Raw genomic sequence first — 15868 nt, forward strand, 5'->3', positions numbered from 1 at the left:
TTATTGGAAAGATTTGGTATAGCAGCTTTTATTATACACAGCCTTTATTTTCGTATGCGCTGATTTACAAATGACATTATACACATTTTTTTGAGCTTTATGCAACCTGCCATCTACTGTTCTGGCAGTGGTAATTTTTTTAAAAGTAACGAGTAACTATGCAGCACAAAAAAAAAAATACTTGAGTAGAAGTATCGAAATCATCGAAAAAATGTAGTGAAGTAAAAGTAGAAGTAGGAGAAAAAAATTATACTCTAGGAAAGTACAGATACCGCATTTCGGTACTTAAGTACAGTACTTAAGTAGTTCTACTTCGTTACTATACATCTCTGGTAAGCGGCTCTGAGTGTCACTGGTACTTTGGTGCACAGAGATGTTTGTGGCAGAGGAATCTTTTTTTTGTGATTTTTCTTCCTGATTGAAGGTACTTATTCACCTAAAGGGCTTTGATTTTGCACTTTTTCATCTATGGAACTTATTTGTGCATTGTTAACTTTTAAAATATTTATCATGGTATCCTATGCACTTCATGCTTTTTTATTATTTATGTTTTAATAATGCAAAATTATTTGTAAGTATTTATTCAGGTTATGATATGCACTTTGTATGAATTAATACTTGATATTTGATGATACCGCAAAACAGATTTTTTATTTTGTGTCTAGCGAAGTTGATGATTTGATTTTTATTGCACATTGAGTGTTAACAGTAATAGATTTTCTGAGGTACTTAAACAATTATGTTTGTAATCTTACATTTAACTGTAAGGAAATGAGCAATCACAGTAATTACATACCTAAAGTAAATTTGAAAGGGTGTTGTGATGACCTGAGGATAAAAGTCCAGGCTTACCATATACCCATGTTGAGAATATACCTTTTTATGGGGTGATATTTACCATCCAGCCACTGCTAAGAAAAACATACCTAAACCCCATATTATTAGGGATCAGCTCAGGTCCTCATCACTAGATGGTTTAAAGTTAGAGACAATAGAAGCAAGGAGGAAATTTCTCAAAGCTTAATCAGTCCATTCTAGAAATGTATGCAAGAGTTTGCAGGTCCCTCTTCATGACTGGTCTGCAGATCAATGTCTATGTCCTTCTTCATGGCTGGAAATGTTGCTGTATGGCTCAAAGCCAAATGTTTTTCCCTGTGCCCCAGAGAACCAAGAGACTAAACCTGATGCTGCTGATGCTGGAATCATCTCCAGCTCATACCTGGTGTGTGGTTATTTCTCTGGAAGGTTTCCAAATTTGGTGCTGGGGATGTCAACAGATTGCTTTAAACAATTTAAAGAACCATTCTGACTAGGTTGATAATCTAAAATTGCTGTTGACAGATGATGGCTAGATGACGTCATTGATTTCAGAGATTCAAGCCATCACATAGGGACTGTATTAGATGTACACAAATAATGCAATCATTACCAAAGACTGCATCAAAGGTGTATACATAAAACATTTTAGGGATGACCAGCATGTTTTACTATTTAATTGTGTGCAGATTATCCATTTTCTGTTCTGAGTAATTATTCGTACTATTAGTATTGAAATCATTTAAGTGATGGCACACCTCTAGAGGGATGTAAGTGAACAAGCAGGATTAAAAATATCTACCAGATTTTAATATGTACAGCAAGATGTTTGATTATTTGCATGTCTGACAACAGGGGCCTTGGTTAAGCACTGTATAGTGTGTCCTATGAATGCTAGCATTGTCATTTGTCATTTTTCATCCAAACATAGTAGCCAAGCTATATCACCCTAAGGGCCCTTTCACACGGGCGCTCCGTATGTCCGCAAATCATCCTATTTTTTCGCGGATGATTTGCGGACATAATGTAAGTCAATGGCATTGCGGATGTCAGCGGAATACCATCCGCTGACATCCGATTTTCTTTCTTTCAGTTCTGTTCCGTTTTTTGGAATGGAACAGAACCCTATTTTTCCTCGGTTCAAAAAGCAGAAAGGAAGGAAAATCGGATGTCAGCGGTGTCATCCGCTGACATCCGCAATGCCCATAGACTTACATTATGTCTGCATATCATCCACAAACGGATGGGATGATATGCGGACATACGGAGCGGATGACTCCGTGAAAAAAAAAAAAAAAAAAGTCCCGCAGTGGAGAAAAACAGCGGAGCGGCCGTGTGAAAGAGGCCTTACTCTTACCATACCATAATTTTAATGTGACATAGACATTTTTAACGACTTACCGACTGCCCACAGTACATATATATATATACATGTCATTATTTTGACATTTAATACTGGGGTTATGGCAGCAGCTAGCTGCTATAACCCTATATCATTTTTTTTCTGTGGGCAATTCGGTGTCTGCTGAAAGTGATCTCAGCAGCACATTCGCCGCTGGATCACTTTTAGAGGCAACCCCCACCGCCGATTCCTGGTCGTTTCTGAGTTTAGCAGAGCAAACAGTAAACCCAGGAGTGATCCAATTAAGCTGATGGCTAGGCAGGAAGTCAAGCAAGGGCAAGATGGCACCCACTCGGCTCTATGCCCTTGGAGGATCGGCACGACCTATAATGTCACTTCCATTTCTCAGGCATAAATAAATTATTATTATTTTTTTTTATGTAAAAGTGCTTTTAACAGTAAATGAGGGCTCTGGGGTCTTTTTGACCCCAGATCGCTCAATAAAAAGGACCTGCCATGCTTATTTCTTTTACAGAGGATGTCTAAATTCCTTGTAATAGAAATAAAAGTGATAAAAAAATAAATAAAAATAAAGGGACAGTGTAAAAATAAAAAAATAAAAAGTAAAATAAATAAGAAAAAAAATGTAAAGCACCCCACCCAAAATAAAACAAAATATTCAGCGCTGAACCAAACAAATAGTAACACGAGATCAACAGATATGCACTAAAGGTAATCTTAAAATCCTTTACATACAATTTAAACAACAAAGTGCAGCGCAATCTCAATATTCTCATGTAGCTTAGCCAAGCCAAATGTATGGTAATTCAAACACACTCATAATGCCATAAATATGTGCATATAAAAGGAGTAAGTCCCATAAGCAGAATATAAGGTAAAGAAAACAGTCTCTTAATAAGCGATTCAGAAGCCCAGGTGCTGGTAGTTGGAGTCATGCAACCACACTGAAATCGGTGCTTATTCCCACCACCACAGCTCTCTCTGCCTCTCACCTCAAAAATGCGACCCTGCAGGGTCAATGAGCATTGTAAAATATAAACCAGGGGGAGAGAAGGAGGATCAAGTACAAAGATATTTTACAATGCTCATTGACCCTGCAGGGTCACAGTTTTGAGGTGAGAGGCAGAGAGAACTGTGGTGGTGGGAATAAGCACCGATTTCAGTGTGGTTGCATGACTCCAATTACCAGCACCTGGGCTTCTGAACCACTTATTAAGAGACTGTTTTCTTCACCTTATATTCTGCTTATGGGACTTACTCCTTTTATATGCACATATTTATGGCATTATGAGTGTGTTTGAATTACCATACATTTGGCTTGGCTAAGCTATATGAGAATATTGAGATTGCGCTGCACTTTATTGTTTAAAGCACCCCACCCCCCTGTGCTCGCTGCGGAAGGGAATGCATATGTAAGTCACTCCCGCATGTTTAAACTGTGTTCAAACCACATATGTGGGGTATCGCCATGATCTTTAGAGCGAGAGCAATATTCTAGCTCTAGACCTCCTTTTAACTCTAAATATGTAACTTGTAAAAAAATGTAAAGTGTCACCTATGGAAAATTGTAGGTAGCTGAGTTTGCCACGATTCCACAAGTGTGCACAATCTTAACCACTTGCCGACTGCCTAACGCCGATCTACGTCGGCAGTCAGCCCCTCACAGGCAAAGTGGCGTAGGGCTACGTCACTAGCTTGTGAGGGTCTAGGGAGCGAGCGCGCGCCCCCGGAGGCCCGCTCCCGCGTGGTCACGGACCCCCCCGCGCGTGTGACCGGCGGACCCAATGTCCGCCGGTCACTCTGTGATCGGCGGGGGAGAGGGAGAAAGTCAGGCGGCTTGTGTAAACAAGCTGCCTGTCATTCTCCCCTGTGTATGAAGGATGATCATACGGTTCTACTATGTAGAACCGTTGATCACTCTTCATACATCTGAAGCCACAGCCAATCACAGTAGAAAGCACACCCCTAGGGACACACATAGCCCCTCCCTTTCAAAAAAAGTTAACCCCTTCACTGCCAGTGTAATTTTACAGTAACAGTGCATATGTATAGCACTGATTACTGTAGAAATGTCACTGGTAACCCCAAAAGTGTCAAAAATGTCAGTCAAGGGTCCGATCTGTCCGCCGCAATGTCGCAGTACCACAAAAAAAATCGCAGATCGCCGCCATTACGCGTTAAAAAAAAAAACAACAAAAATGACAAAAATCTTTCCCTTTGTTAGTAAACGCGATAACTTTTGCGCAAACCAATCAAAATACGCTTTTTGCGATTTTTTTTACCAAACATAGGTAGCATAAAACAAATTGGCCGAAAATGTTAAAAAATTTTGATTTTTACATTTTTTTGGGGGGGAATTTCATATAAAAAATGTGGAAAATATTGCTATTTTTGCAAAATTTACGCTCTTTTTTTGTTTATAGCGCGTGATCAAAAAATCGCACAGGTGATCAAATACCACCAAAAAAAATCTCTGTTTGTGGGAAAAAAAGGACGCCAAATTCGTTTAGATACAGCATCGCACGACCGCGCAATTGTCCGTTAAAGTCACGCAGTGCCGAATCGCAAAATACCCCCTGGTCAGGAAGGGGGTAAAATCTTCCGGGGCTTAAGTGGTTAAAGCATGACATGTTAGGTATGTTATCTAGGTAACATCATCTTTCACATTACACAAAACAAATTGGGGTAACTATTTGCCAGTGCGCAAATACAGTGTTACATACAAAATTGCAATGATCGCCAATGACCCTTTTAATGTTCCCACATAAAGCCCAGTTGAACCCTCAGTTTAATTCTGCTAAATACATTTTAGGTGCATCACAACAAAAGGTGTTTTCATTCTAAAGCAGCCGTAGCATGATTAAAAATGCATGTCCCCTTTTGGCAACTTCAGAGAAGGATTTTTGCTTTTGTGTGAAAGCGGTGGTCTCTCTGATGTCTTGCACACCATTGAGTTCGATCTAAAGCTGTGTAAAAAGGAAAAACTCATACTTCCTTCTGATTGGAGAGCTCTGTCTCTGACTCAGCAGGGGGCGCATTAAATCTCTACAAAGGCGTCAAAGAGAGAAAAAGCATGCTAGCAGGGTACGGGCTGTGGCTGATTTAAAGCAAAAACAAGCTTTAAGATATTTCACACCTTTGGATGCACCTAAAATATATTAGCTGGTTTAACCCCTTGGAGCCTAAGAGTTCTTTTGACATGTGTTCCTTACAAGTTAAAATCAGTATTTTTTTGCTAGAAAATTACTTAGAACCCTGAAACATATATATATATTTTTTGACAGAGACCTTAGAGAATAAAATGGCGATCGTTGCAATATTTTATGTCACACTGTATTTGCTCAGCGGACTTTCAAATGCAATTTATTAGAAAGAAATACACTTTCATGAATTAAAAAAAACAAACCAGTAAAGTTAGCCTAATTTTTTGTAAAATGTGAAATATGATGTTACGCTAACTAAATAGATACCTAACTGCATGTGAACACACTGTCCATTTATTTATTTATTTATTTATCACATTATTACTATCACAAGGAATGTAAACATCCCTTGTGACAGTAATAGGCAGTGACAGGTACTTTTTATGGAGGGATCTTGTGTCAGGCATCACCCTGGTACAAACCCCTGAAGCCGAGGCCGCGTATTTGTGTTCCGTTGGCATGAAGGGGTTAAACTAAAGGTTCATTTGAACTTAAAGATATGGGAACACACACATACAACATTATTTACATCAAGCTGACCTCTTTTACCACCATATTTGAAAATAATTTAAAAAACGATTTAGTCCCAATATAGGCATTGCTAGAAGACTAGATAGTGCTTTGACCAGAGTTTAACCACTTGAGTACCAGCCTGGGCTGTAATACCCTTTCATTATCAAGCTATTTTCCAGTTTCCAGTGCTGTGATAGTTTGATTGGCAATTACGCCATCATGCAACACTGTACCCAACTTCATTTTAAACCTTTTCTTTTACAGATAAAATCTTTTTTTTTTTTTTTTTTATGACATTTCTTAGCCACTGTTTTTTTTTTTTTTTTTTTTTTACAATACAAAGGAAAAAAAGACCAAAAAAAATATAGAACCAACAGTGCCAGGACAGTACAAACATCCTCCTTTTTGGAAAGTAGACATGCAAAGGTGAGCTTATTTTTTGCCACATTTTTCTGGAAAAAAAATGCTGGCAACAAGAGGGTTTCAAACATGGAGCTTGTTAATGATGCACTAGATACAGTGCATAAATAAATACAGGCCATATACACAGTGGAAAGAGATGAGGAGGTTAATGTACATGTCAAATACACTGGGAAGATGGATATGAGAGGGTTTTTGTGCTGATGTGCAGTATAATGGCGTTGATAGGTTAATATATAGGTAACATAGAGAGGCAAGAAGAGGATCAGATGTATAGGAGAGAATGAAGAATGAAAAGCTTATTAAATTATTCTAATCTGCTGCTGTGTTGATCTGTGTTTTGCTTAATATAACCAATTAACCGCTTGCCGACTGCCCGCCGCATGTATACTGCGGCAGGCTGGCTTGGCTGCGCGAATTGCCGTACCTGCCACTAGGCAGTGGGGATTCGAATCCACGGAACGGGCGGCCCCAATTGTCACTGGGCACCCGTGATTGCTCCTTGCTGAGAGAGGACGGTCTGCTGATGTAAACATAGCAGACTGTCATTCGCTCTGAAATTATCATAGAGTGCCTGAGATCCTCCTATATAGGATCACAGGTCTCTGTGTTCATTTCACAATTCCCTCTTCCATACAGTTAGAAAACACTCCCCTAGGCTCACACTTAACCCTGTGATCAACCCTAGGTTAACCCCTTTCTTGCCAGTGTCATTATTACAGTAATAGTGCATATTTTTAGCACTTATTACTGTAGTAATGTCACTGGTCCTCTGAAAAGTGTCAAAAATTTCAGTTTGGGGTCCGATCTGTCCGCCGCAAGTTCGTAGTCCCGCTAAAAATCGCAGATCGCTGCCATTACTAGTAAAAAAAAGATAAAAAAATGACATAAATCTTTCCCCTAGGTTGTAGACGCAATAACTTTTGTGCAAACCAATCAAAATACGCTTATTGGGATTTTTTTTTTTACCAAAAATATGTAGCAGAATACAAATTGGCCTAAAAGGATGAAAAAATTGATTTTAATTTTTTTTTTTGGAGAATGTTATATAGCAGAAAGTAAAAAAAAATAAATATATATATATATATATATATATTTCAGAATTGTCGCTAGTTTTTTGTTTATAGCGCAAAAAAATAAAAATCACAGAGGTGATCAAATACCACTAAAAGAAATCTCTATTTGTGGGAAAAAAAGGACATCAATTGTATTTATGTACAGCGGGGCACGACCGCAAAATTGTCCGTAAAAGTACCGTTAAAGTAATGCAGTGCCGAATCGCAAAAAAATTGCCTGGTCATTAAGGGGGCAAATCCTTCTGGTCCAGAAGTGGTTAATGACTAGTTCATTTATAAGTTCCGTTTTCTTCTGTTTTAAGAGGAGATCTCTCTATGACCATTCACAGTGATCAAAGTGTACAGTCACACAGATTGACTCTGTACACTGTGCGTTTGAACAGAGCTGTCCAATGATGGCTTGGTTAACAGACATTAAAAGGCACAAAACCGCTACTAGGTACAGTATGTGTTTTATTTATCCTTACCTTCTCCAATTTAGAAAGAGCTAATGAATAACAGTCCTTGGCCCTAAATTGCATAAATCTCATGTTTGCTGGATGTGTTAGCTCTGTGATGATGCTGAGACTTGGAAATAACCTAATAAACAGAGATACACAAAATTACAAGGTTGGTATACATTTTTATGTTTAGGTTGTTAAACAAAGAAAACATTTTATAAAAAAAAAAAATACATATATATATATATATATATATATATATATATATATATATATATATATATATATATGTATTTTCTTATATATATGTATTATATATATGTATTTATATATATATATATATCTATAATTGATGTGATATGGTATATTATGACACTAAAATGTAGATCTAAACCAATTCACAAGAATCCTATATAGTATTTAACATGTTTAAATAACTTAATTTTCAGTCTCTTTATGTTTGCAGTTTTCATTAAAGGAATCCAGCCATAAAGTTTCTTTTTCAGACACTTCTTGTTATAGTGTGCCAGTGTTCTGGCCCTGTCTCCCATTTTTGTTGCAATCTTTATTTAAGTTTTACTAGTACAACAAAAAATAAAACATCAAGGCTGTACCATTGTGCTGAATTATCAGACTTAAACTTTACTAGCAAAAGGTAAAGCAAAGCTAACAATAAGAATAATCTCTATCTTTGTGGCAAATACAGGAAATAATGATGAACCGTTTGTATAAGACAGAGAAGAAGAGAAAAAGAGGTATGTACTGTATAAGTTGCATTCTTCCCCATTTTAGTTGCCATGCTCTGTGAAGTTCAGCGTTGTATCACCCCATGTTAACAAAGCAGCGCTTCATAGGCAAGTCAAGGGTTGATTAAGCTTCAGTGTTCCAATTCTCAGGTATTGTCATCTTGTGGGGCCCTTAAGGCATGCTCAGTGTTCTTTGGGGTAGAGAACAGAGTAAGCGTTTATAGGACGAAGAAGCGCGCATGCCCAGGAACGCCATTGCGCAGATTCGGAAATGCGTTGCGACCTCCCCTCCTCTGGTGACGTCATCTGCATGCACTGCGGTCCACACCGCAGTCAAGCTTCATCCCTATGGCTCGGCTTTCCACCTGAGGACTTCCGCCTGGCCTCCTGCATGCAGTAGCAGACCCTGGCAGTCCACATCCCAGACATCCAGCACTGACATTCTGGACTCCCCTTCCTAATGAGCTTGTTTTGCTTCAATCCCTGTGAGTTGCCCCTTGTATTTTATTGCATCTAATAAACCTGTAAACCATCTGCACTTAAAGGTGCTTTTTCTTCTCTCCTGCCTATATAGGAGAGGAGGAGGGAAAGTGTAAGGGATGAGGGGAAAGAGACCGGGGGAGAGGAGTAGGGAGAGATTTAACAGATAGGGGAGGGCAAACAGCGTGGGACCACAGTCTGGTTTTATGACATGGGTTTGGGTAAATGAAGGTGGGGTCACCCATTATTGAGGTGGACAATTGTAGCTTCTAAATTAAAACATGTGGTACTAAAGTACTAAAAGTTAAAAATTGTTTTACCTTAATGCATTCCTTGCATTAGGGGTAAAATAACATTTTACCACTTACTGTGTGCCCCCTTCCTAAATACTTATTTGACAACACTCGCTATCTTGTGCTGTCCCTGTTGGCAGCCTTGCTCTGCTCTCTTCCTACAGGTGTGTTTGGGGTCTTTATCATGTTGGAATACTGCCCTGCGGCCCAGTCTCCAAAGGGAGGCGATCATGATCTGCTTCAGTATGTCACAGTACATGTGGGCATTCATGGTTCCCTCAATGAACTATAGCTTCCCAGTGCCAGTAGCACTCATGCAGCTCAAGACCATGACACTCCCACCACCATGCTTAACTGTAGGCAAGACATGCTTGTCTTTGTACTTCTCACCTGGTTGCCACCACACACGCTTGACACCATCTGAACCAAATAAGTTTATCTTGTTCTCATCAGACCACAGGACATGGTTCCAGTAATCCATGTCCTTAGTCTGCTTGTGTTTAGCAAACTGTTTGTGGGCTTTCTTGTGCAACATCTTTAGAAGAGGCTTTGTTCTGAGACGACAGCCATGCAGACCAATTTGATGTAGTGTGTGGCGTATGGTCTGAGCACTGACAGGCTGACCCCCCACACCCCTGTAACCTCTGCAGCAATGCTGGTAGCACTCATATGCCTATTTCCCAAAGACAACCTCTGGATATGACGCTGAGCACGTGGACTCAACTTCTTTGGTTGACCATGGTGAGGCCTGTTCTTAGTGGAACCTGTCCTGGTAAACCGCTGTATGGTCTTGGCAACCGTGCTGCAGCTCAGTTTCAGGGTCTTGGCAATCTTCGTATAGCCTAGGCCATCTTTATGTAGAGCAACAATTCTTTTTTTACAGATCCTCAGAGAGTTCTATGCCATGAGGTGCCATGTTGAACTTCCAGTGACCAGTTTGAGAGAGTGAGAGCGATAACATAAAATTTAGCACACCTGCTCCCCATTCACACCTAAGACCTTGGAACACTAATGAGTCACATGACACCGGGTAGGGAAAATGGCTAATTGTGCCCAATTAGGACATTTTCACTTAGGGGTGTACTCACTTTTGTTGCCAGCGGTTTTGACATTAATAGCTGTGTGTTGAGTTATTTTGAGGGGACAGCAAATTTACACTGTTATACAAGCTGTACACTCGCTACATTGTAGCAAAGTGTAATTTCTTCAGTGTTGTCACATGAAAAAATACAATAAAATATTTACACAAATGTGAGGGGTATACTCACTTTAGTGAGAAACTGTATATATGCTGTGTATATATATATATATATATATATATATATATATATATATATATATATATATATATATATATATATATATATATATATATATATATGGAAAATATAAATAAAGCATGTCTATCCAGGTTAAACCAGTTGCCCTATGTCAGGCATCAGTAGGGCTGCAAGCCCTCCCCGTAAAAACGGTGCCCAGAATTAGTGAGACAGCAGATACTAGGAGTCTGAGTGTTAAGACTATTGGTGCTGCAAATAAACCACATCAAATATAAATTTTATTGTGTGGATAAGTTTTCCAGTTGGGTTGAGTTATCGGGTAGCAGTGCCATGTACCGTGCATTGAGAAATACAGCATAAATGAGTATGAACTAGGGGCAATTCAAAGTGACAGTAGCCAATATCCTGTCTCCTGCAGCTGCCATTTTAGAGCATGTTAGAAAATAATTAGTACTGAAATGCAAAAAATAAATAAATAAATAAATAAAAGTGAAAAAAGTATTGTTGTGAAACAAACATAACTTTTTTTTTTTTATGATATATACTGGTTTAGCAAACTTAATGTCATCCTGTTAGGATTTATATCTACTTTAATGAACAAGCAAAATCATTTGAAAAAAAAAAAAAATTGTAAACATGCCAAACCTGATTTGACTATTACTATAATGTAAATGTAGCTTTTAAAAGCATGGACAAAAAAATAGTGCACAGGGACTGAAACTGAAGGAAGGCAATAGAGTTGTTGCTTTTCTCCTGAGTTTACAGTTACAATTTTTATTTAGATCCTTATACAAAGACATTTCTGCAAGAATACTAAAGAGAATAAGGTCCAAATCTAAGAGCTCTTGCTTTGTGTTAAATATTTAATGGATTTAAAAAATATTCTTAAAAAGCTGCAGGTAAAAATGAAGTACAATGTACAGGTTTCCAAAACATCTTTGTCCCTCTTTTTCTAGCAAAATTAGGCATAGCTCACACGGATCGCTGAGGGGTGATAAAAGCAGATGGGTGATTTGCGTTTTTATGCCCACAATTGCCCACCTTAACATTTTTATTGGTGACCAGAGGTGTGAATTCACATTTCCCCACCATGATGCTTTGTTTTGTGGTGTGGCAATTCTAACTCCACATGTCAAGTAGGGCAGGTGTCAGCATCTGTCAAACTGAAGTCAAAGGGGCTGTACCACAACTGCATGCTAAACGCAACTATAGCCCTATGGCCCTGGGAATTGAAAAAGCAGCAGTACTGCCTCCTGAACACCTTTAAACCATCTGTCACCCAAGGTCTGAAAAGCAATCTACCACTGTAAAAAATGCCATCCTTGTGAAAAGAGGCCTTAAAGCAAACATAGAAATACACTGATGGAATACATACATATAAGATAGCGGTTTTACCTGTACAATATCTTGGGGTTGATTCACTAAAACTGGAGAGTGCAAAATCGGCTGCAGTGGTGCACGGTAGCCAATCAACTTCTAACTTCAGCTTATTCAATTAAGTTTTGAAGAAAAAAAAAAAACTTTCTATATAGAGCTACAGCAGATTTTGCACTGTCCAGTTTTGGTAAACCAACCCCTTTGTGTCTCTGTCCATTGATTTATAACAGTTACAGAGCCCAATTGCCTAGTACAGCTAAGTGAATGACACTGCTTCCTCTTTTACAGTAAAATCCCAGGTTAGTGGTATCATTTTCCACTCCATCCTGATAGGTGGCCATTAAAGGATTAGCTGCAGAGTGATGAGGTCATCCCTCTCCTTACTTACCTGTAAGTCTACACTTGCATGTGGCGCACTTGATTGCTCCTAGTATTGCCTCTCCCTCAATCAGTCTAAAGCCCCATAAACACACTATAAGAAAACCGGGTGAACATTTTCGTCCAAAGAATGATCGTACGATTTTCTGATAGTGTGTACACAAATTTCCACAGGCGATTCCAACTGAAAATTTCTGAAAGGACAAACTTCAAAATTTTTCTTCTACAGGAACAGAAAAAATGATTTTCGATGAATGTGTACCATTTTCATATGATTTTCGTATAATTTTTATACACAAAATATCAAATATGAAAGACTGTGCATAATCAGAAAGAACAAATAACAAAAAAAGTCTTTGTCGTACGAGAATTTTCATACAAGATTTCTATCCTTAGTTCCGACTTGCTGTGAAACATCAAGGAAAACCGGTCGATCGTTTGCCAGATTTTCTCAAAGTGTGTACAGGACATAAGTGTTGCTGTTCAAGAAATTTCTGATACCAATTCAAATTGGGGTGCTTACATTACTTGCATTAAAATACATGAATCACTTATTATTGAATACAGAGTTTCATTGATTTGTGTCTGTAACGGCAACCCAGACACAAAAGGGTTAAAACCGTTTAGGAGATCTTCCCCTTCCAGAGCTACAGGCACAGCTACTTGCAGGACACCAAACTCCCGAACTGGAAACCAAGGAATGATGCAAACAGTGTAGCTGGAACCTTATGAATGCTGCATACAGCTGAATAGGAAAAACCATATAAAGGGTTTACACTCCTAGCAGTCAAACTGGAACAGCATACAATAAATCCCCCCAATAATGAGACAAGGCTCCGCGTTGAGGTTAAAACAGGAACAACATTTATTGGAAGAACACAGCACACTTTTATACAGAATTTGGAACATCCTTCCCCCAACAACCGCTTTCCCATTGGTCAATTGCACAGTACCTGCAGTTCCCCATAAGGTCCTCTCTCTGGCCATGCAAATGAGGGCCTCTCCAGCCATGCAAATGAGGGCTTGAAAATGAGTCAGCAGTGATTGGTCAGATAGCTTGACCAGAAGGACTGTCATGTGCAAAGAGACAGAAGCCCCCAGGGGGTAATCAATGTACACAATGCCAGACACCGAACAATTGTTCCCTAACGAGCCCTCAATACACATTACTCTGAGTGTCAATACATCTCTTAGCACACCCGACAATAGGTGAATGGAGAGCCACCTCAGACAGTCCATCTCCTCATTGGACTTCCTGGAATGACCATATTAGGAGTGCACTTCCTGTGCCTTACAGTTTACAGGAATAAGGTTTAGCTTCCAGGATAGAGGCAAGACTCCATTAGCCACATGGTTAAAGAAACACAAAAAGACACAAAAATGCATAACTCCCAGTCTACTGAACAGAACCCCCACATTCAACCCATCCCCAGATAGCCTGGATCTGAGCGCTCAACATATCCAAACAGCGCTCAGATGCTACAAACACAGTCAAATCGCCATGGGGTTTACGTTTAGCATGGGCTGATGAGAGGGTCCATAGTCACATTGCAGGAGGCGAGCAACCAGGCTTCTCCAATGCCCAGTGGCGAGATTGGTCTCGTCACATTTCTCCCCTTTTCCAAACAGACTAACAGGGTATCTGACCTTCTGCCGGTCAGTGCCCTTGTTAGTCCAGAAGCCCACCCACAAAACAGAAACAGAAGTACAGCCCACCCAAAATAACTGGTTACTACACCTGGGTAGAAGAGAAATTTGTCCATGTCCAGGTGCCTCACCTTGGCTGTGTGGGGGACTGGTAGACTGCCTTGGTGGGTTGCTGAGTGGGCAGAGACCAGCGGTACTCTGCCCTGTTGCAAGCGCTACCATGGAAGTAGCCTGGTTGGAGCCTGGTTGTTGGAGGGGGAGAACGACTTTCTCCCCTTTAGATACACCACCATACTACGGTAGGCAGAGACCGACTGTCTCCCCTTTAGATAACCCACCATGCTGCTGTGGGGGAAGACCGACTGTCTCCCCTTTGGCTAAACTACCCTGTTGCTGTGGGATGGAGACTGGGCTTCCAATTCCCAATGAAATATTCTGCCGCTGTGGGATGGAGACTGGGCTCCCAATTCCCAATAAAATACTCTGCCGCTGTGGAATGGAGTCTGGGCTCCCAATTCCCAATGAATCCATCTGCTGCTGGGGGACAGGACCAACTGTGTCTGCCCCCTGTAACTCAGCCTGCCGCTGGGGAATGGAGACTGGGCTCCCAATTCCCTGCACTTCACTCGGCTGCTGTGGGATGGAGACTGGGCTCCCAATTCCCAAAAATCAAACTGTCCATGGGGAGATGGGGTAACAAGCTCCTCTCCCAAATATACTTCCAGCCCCTGGGGAGGGAGACCGACTGTCTCTGCTCCCAATACAGTGTCCTGTTGCTGGGGAAAGGAGACTAGGCCCTCTGTTTCCTGCAGGACACTCTGCTGCTGTGGGATGGAGACTGGGCTCCCAATTCCCAACAAATCAATCTGCTGCTGGGCGACAGGACCGACTGTCTCTGCCCCCTGTAACTCAGCCTGCCGCTGGAGAATGGAGACTGGGCTCCCAATTCCCAATAAATCAGGCTGCCGCTGGGGAATGGAGACTGGGTTCTCCTCTTCCCTTAACTGTACTTGCCGCTGGAGTTCCTCCCAACGTGCTAGCTGGCCCTCTCTCTCTGCCCTGTCTAGCAGAGACATGAACACTAAGTTCCTCACGAACCGCTTGGATCTCTCCAGTGGATTGGGTCCGAAGAAGCTCAGCCGTAACCACACCATACGGTCATATTCTTTCAGAGAATATCTGTACTCCACTGCTGGTTCCATCCTGTTGCTTTAAGGGTTGCTGTACTGAGACATGCGTTGCCCCCAACTTGTAAATCCACTGAATGGTGTCTCCTGTAGCTGTCCTTCTGGCTGTGGGAACGATCCCGCCACTTGCCACCAATTGTTACGAACCTCAGCGTAAAAAGGAATGAAACCGCCGTTTAGTGGATGTACCACCTTTGCAGCATGTATGAATTACCCCTGTAGCCCACCAGCATACGAATAATCATCCAAAGAGAGCCCCAAACAACTCTCCAGCCATGCAAATGAGGGCTTGAAAATGAGTCAGCAGTGATTGGTCAGATAGCTTGACCAGAAGGACTGTCATGTGCAAGGAGACAGAAGCCCCCAGGGGGTAATCAATGTACACAATGCCAGACACCGAACAATGGTTCCCTAACGAGCCCTCAATACACATTACTCTGAGTGTCAATACATCTCTTAGCACACCCGACAATAAGTGAATGGAGAGCCACCTCAGACAGTCCGTCTCCTCATTGGACTTCCTGGAATGACCATATTAGGAGTGCACTTCCTGTGCCTTACAGTTTACAGGAATAAGGTTTAGCTTCCAGGATAGAGGCAAGACTCCATTAGCCACATGGTTAAAGAAACACAAAAAGACACAAAAATG

At 40.7% G+C, this 15868-nt stretch overlaps 1 protein-coding gene across 4 annotated transcripts in view; it reads right to left on the bottom strand.

Moving 5' to 3' along the window:
- LOC309561721 (potassium channel subfamily T member 2) overlaps positions 1-15868 on the bottom strand; it is a 1381641-nt gene that overhangs the window by 292918 nt on the left and 1072855 nt on the right. For all 4 annotated transcript variants that reach the window (XM_082265711.1, XM_082265712.1, XM_082265710.1 and 1 more), the window contains one exon: positions 7859-7970. In XM_082265711.1, coding sequence (XP_082121837.1) covers positions 7859-7970 — 112 coding nt within the window. The remainder of the gene's footprint in view (positions 1-7858; positions 7971-15868) is intronic.

This window comes from Pelophylax lessonae (assembly GCF_965119305.1).
Source record: "Pelophylax lessonae genome assembly, chromosome: 8".
NCBI classification, from domain to species: domain Eukaryota; kingdom Metazoa; phylum Chordata; class Amphibia; order Anura; family Ranidae; genus Pelophylax; species Pelophylax lessonae.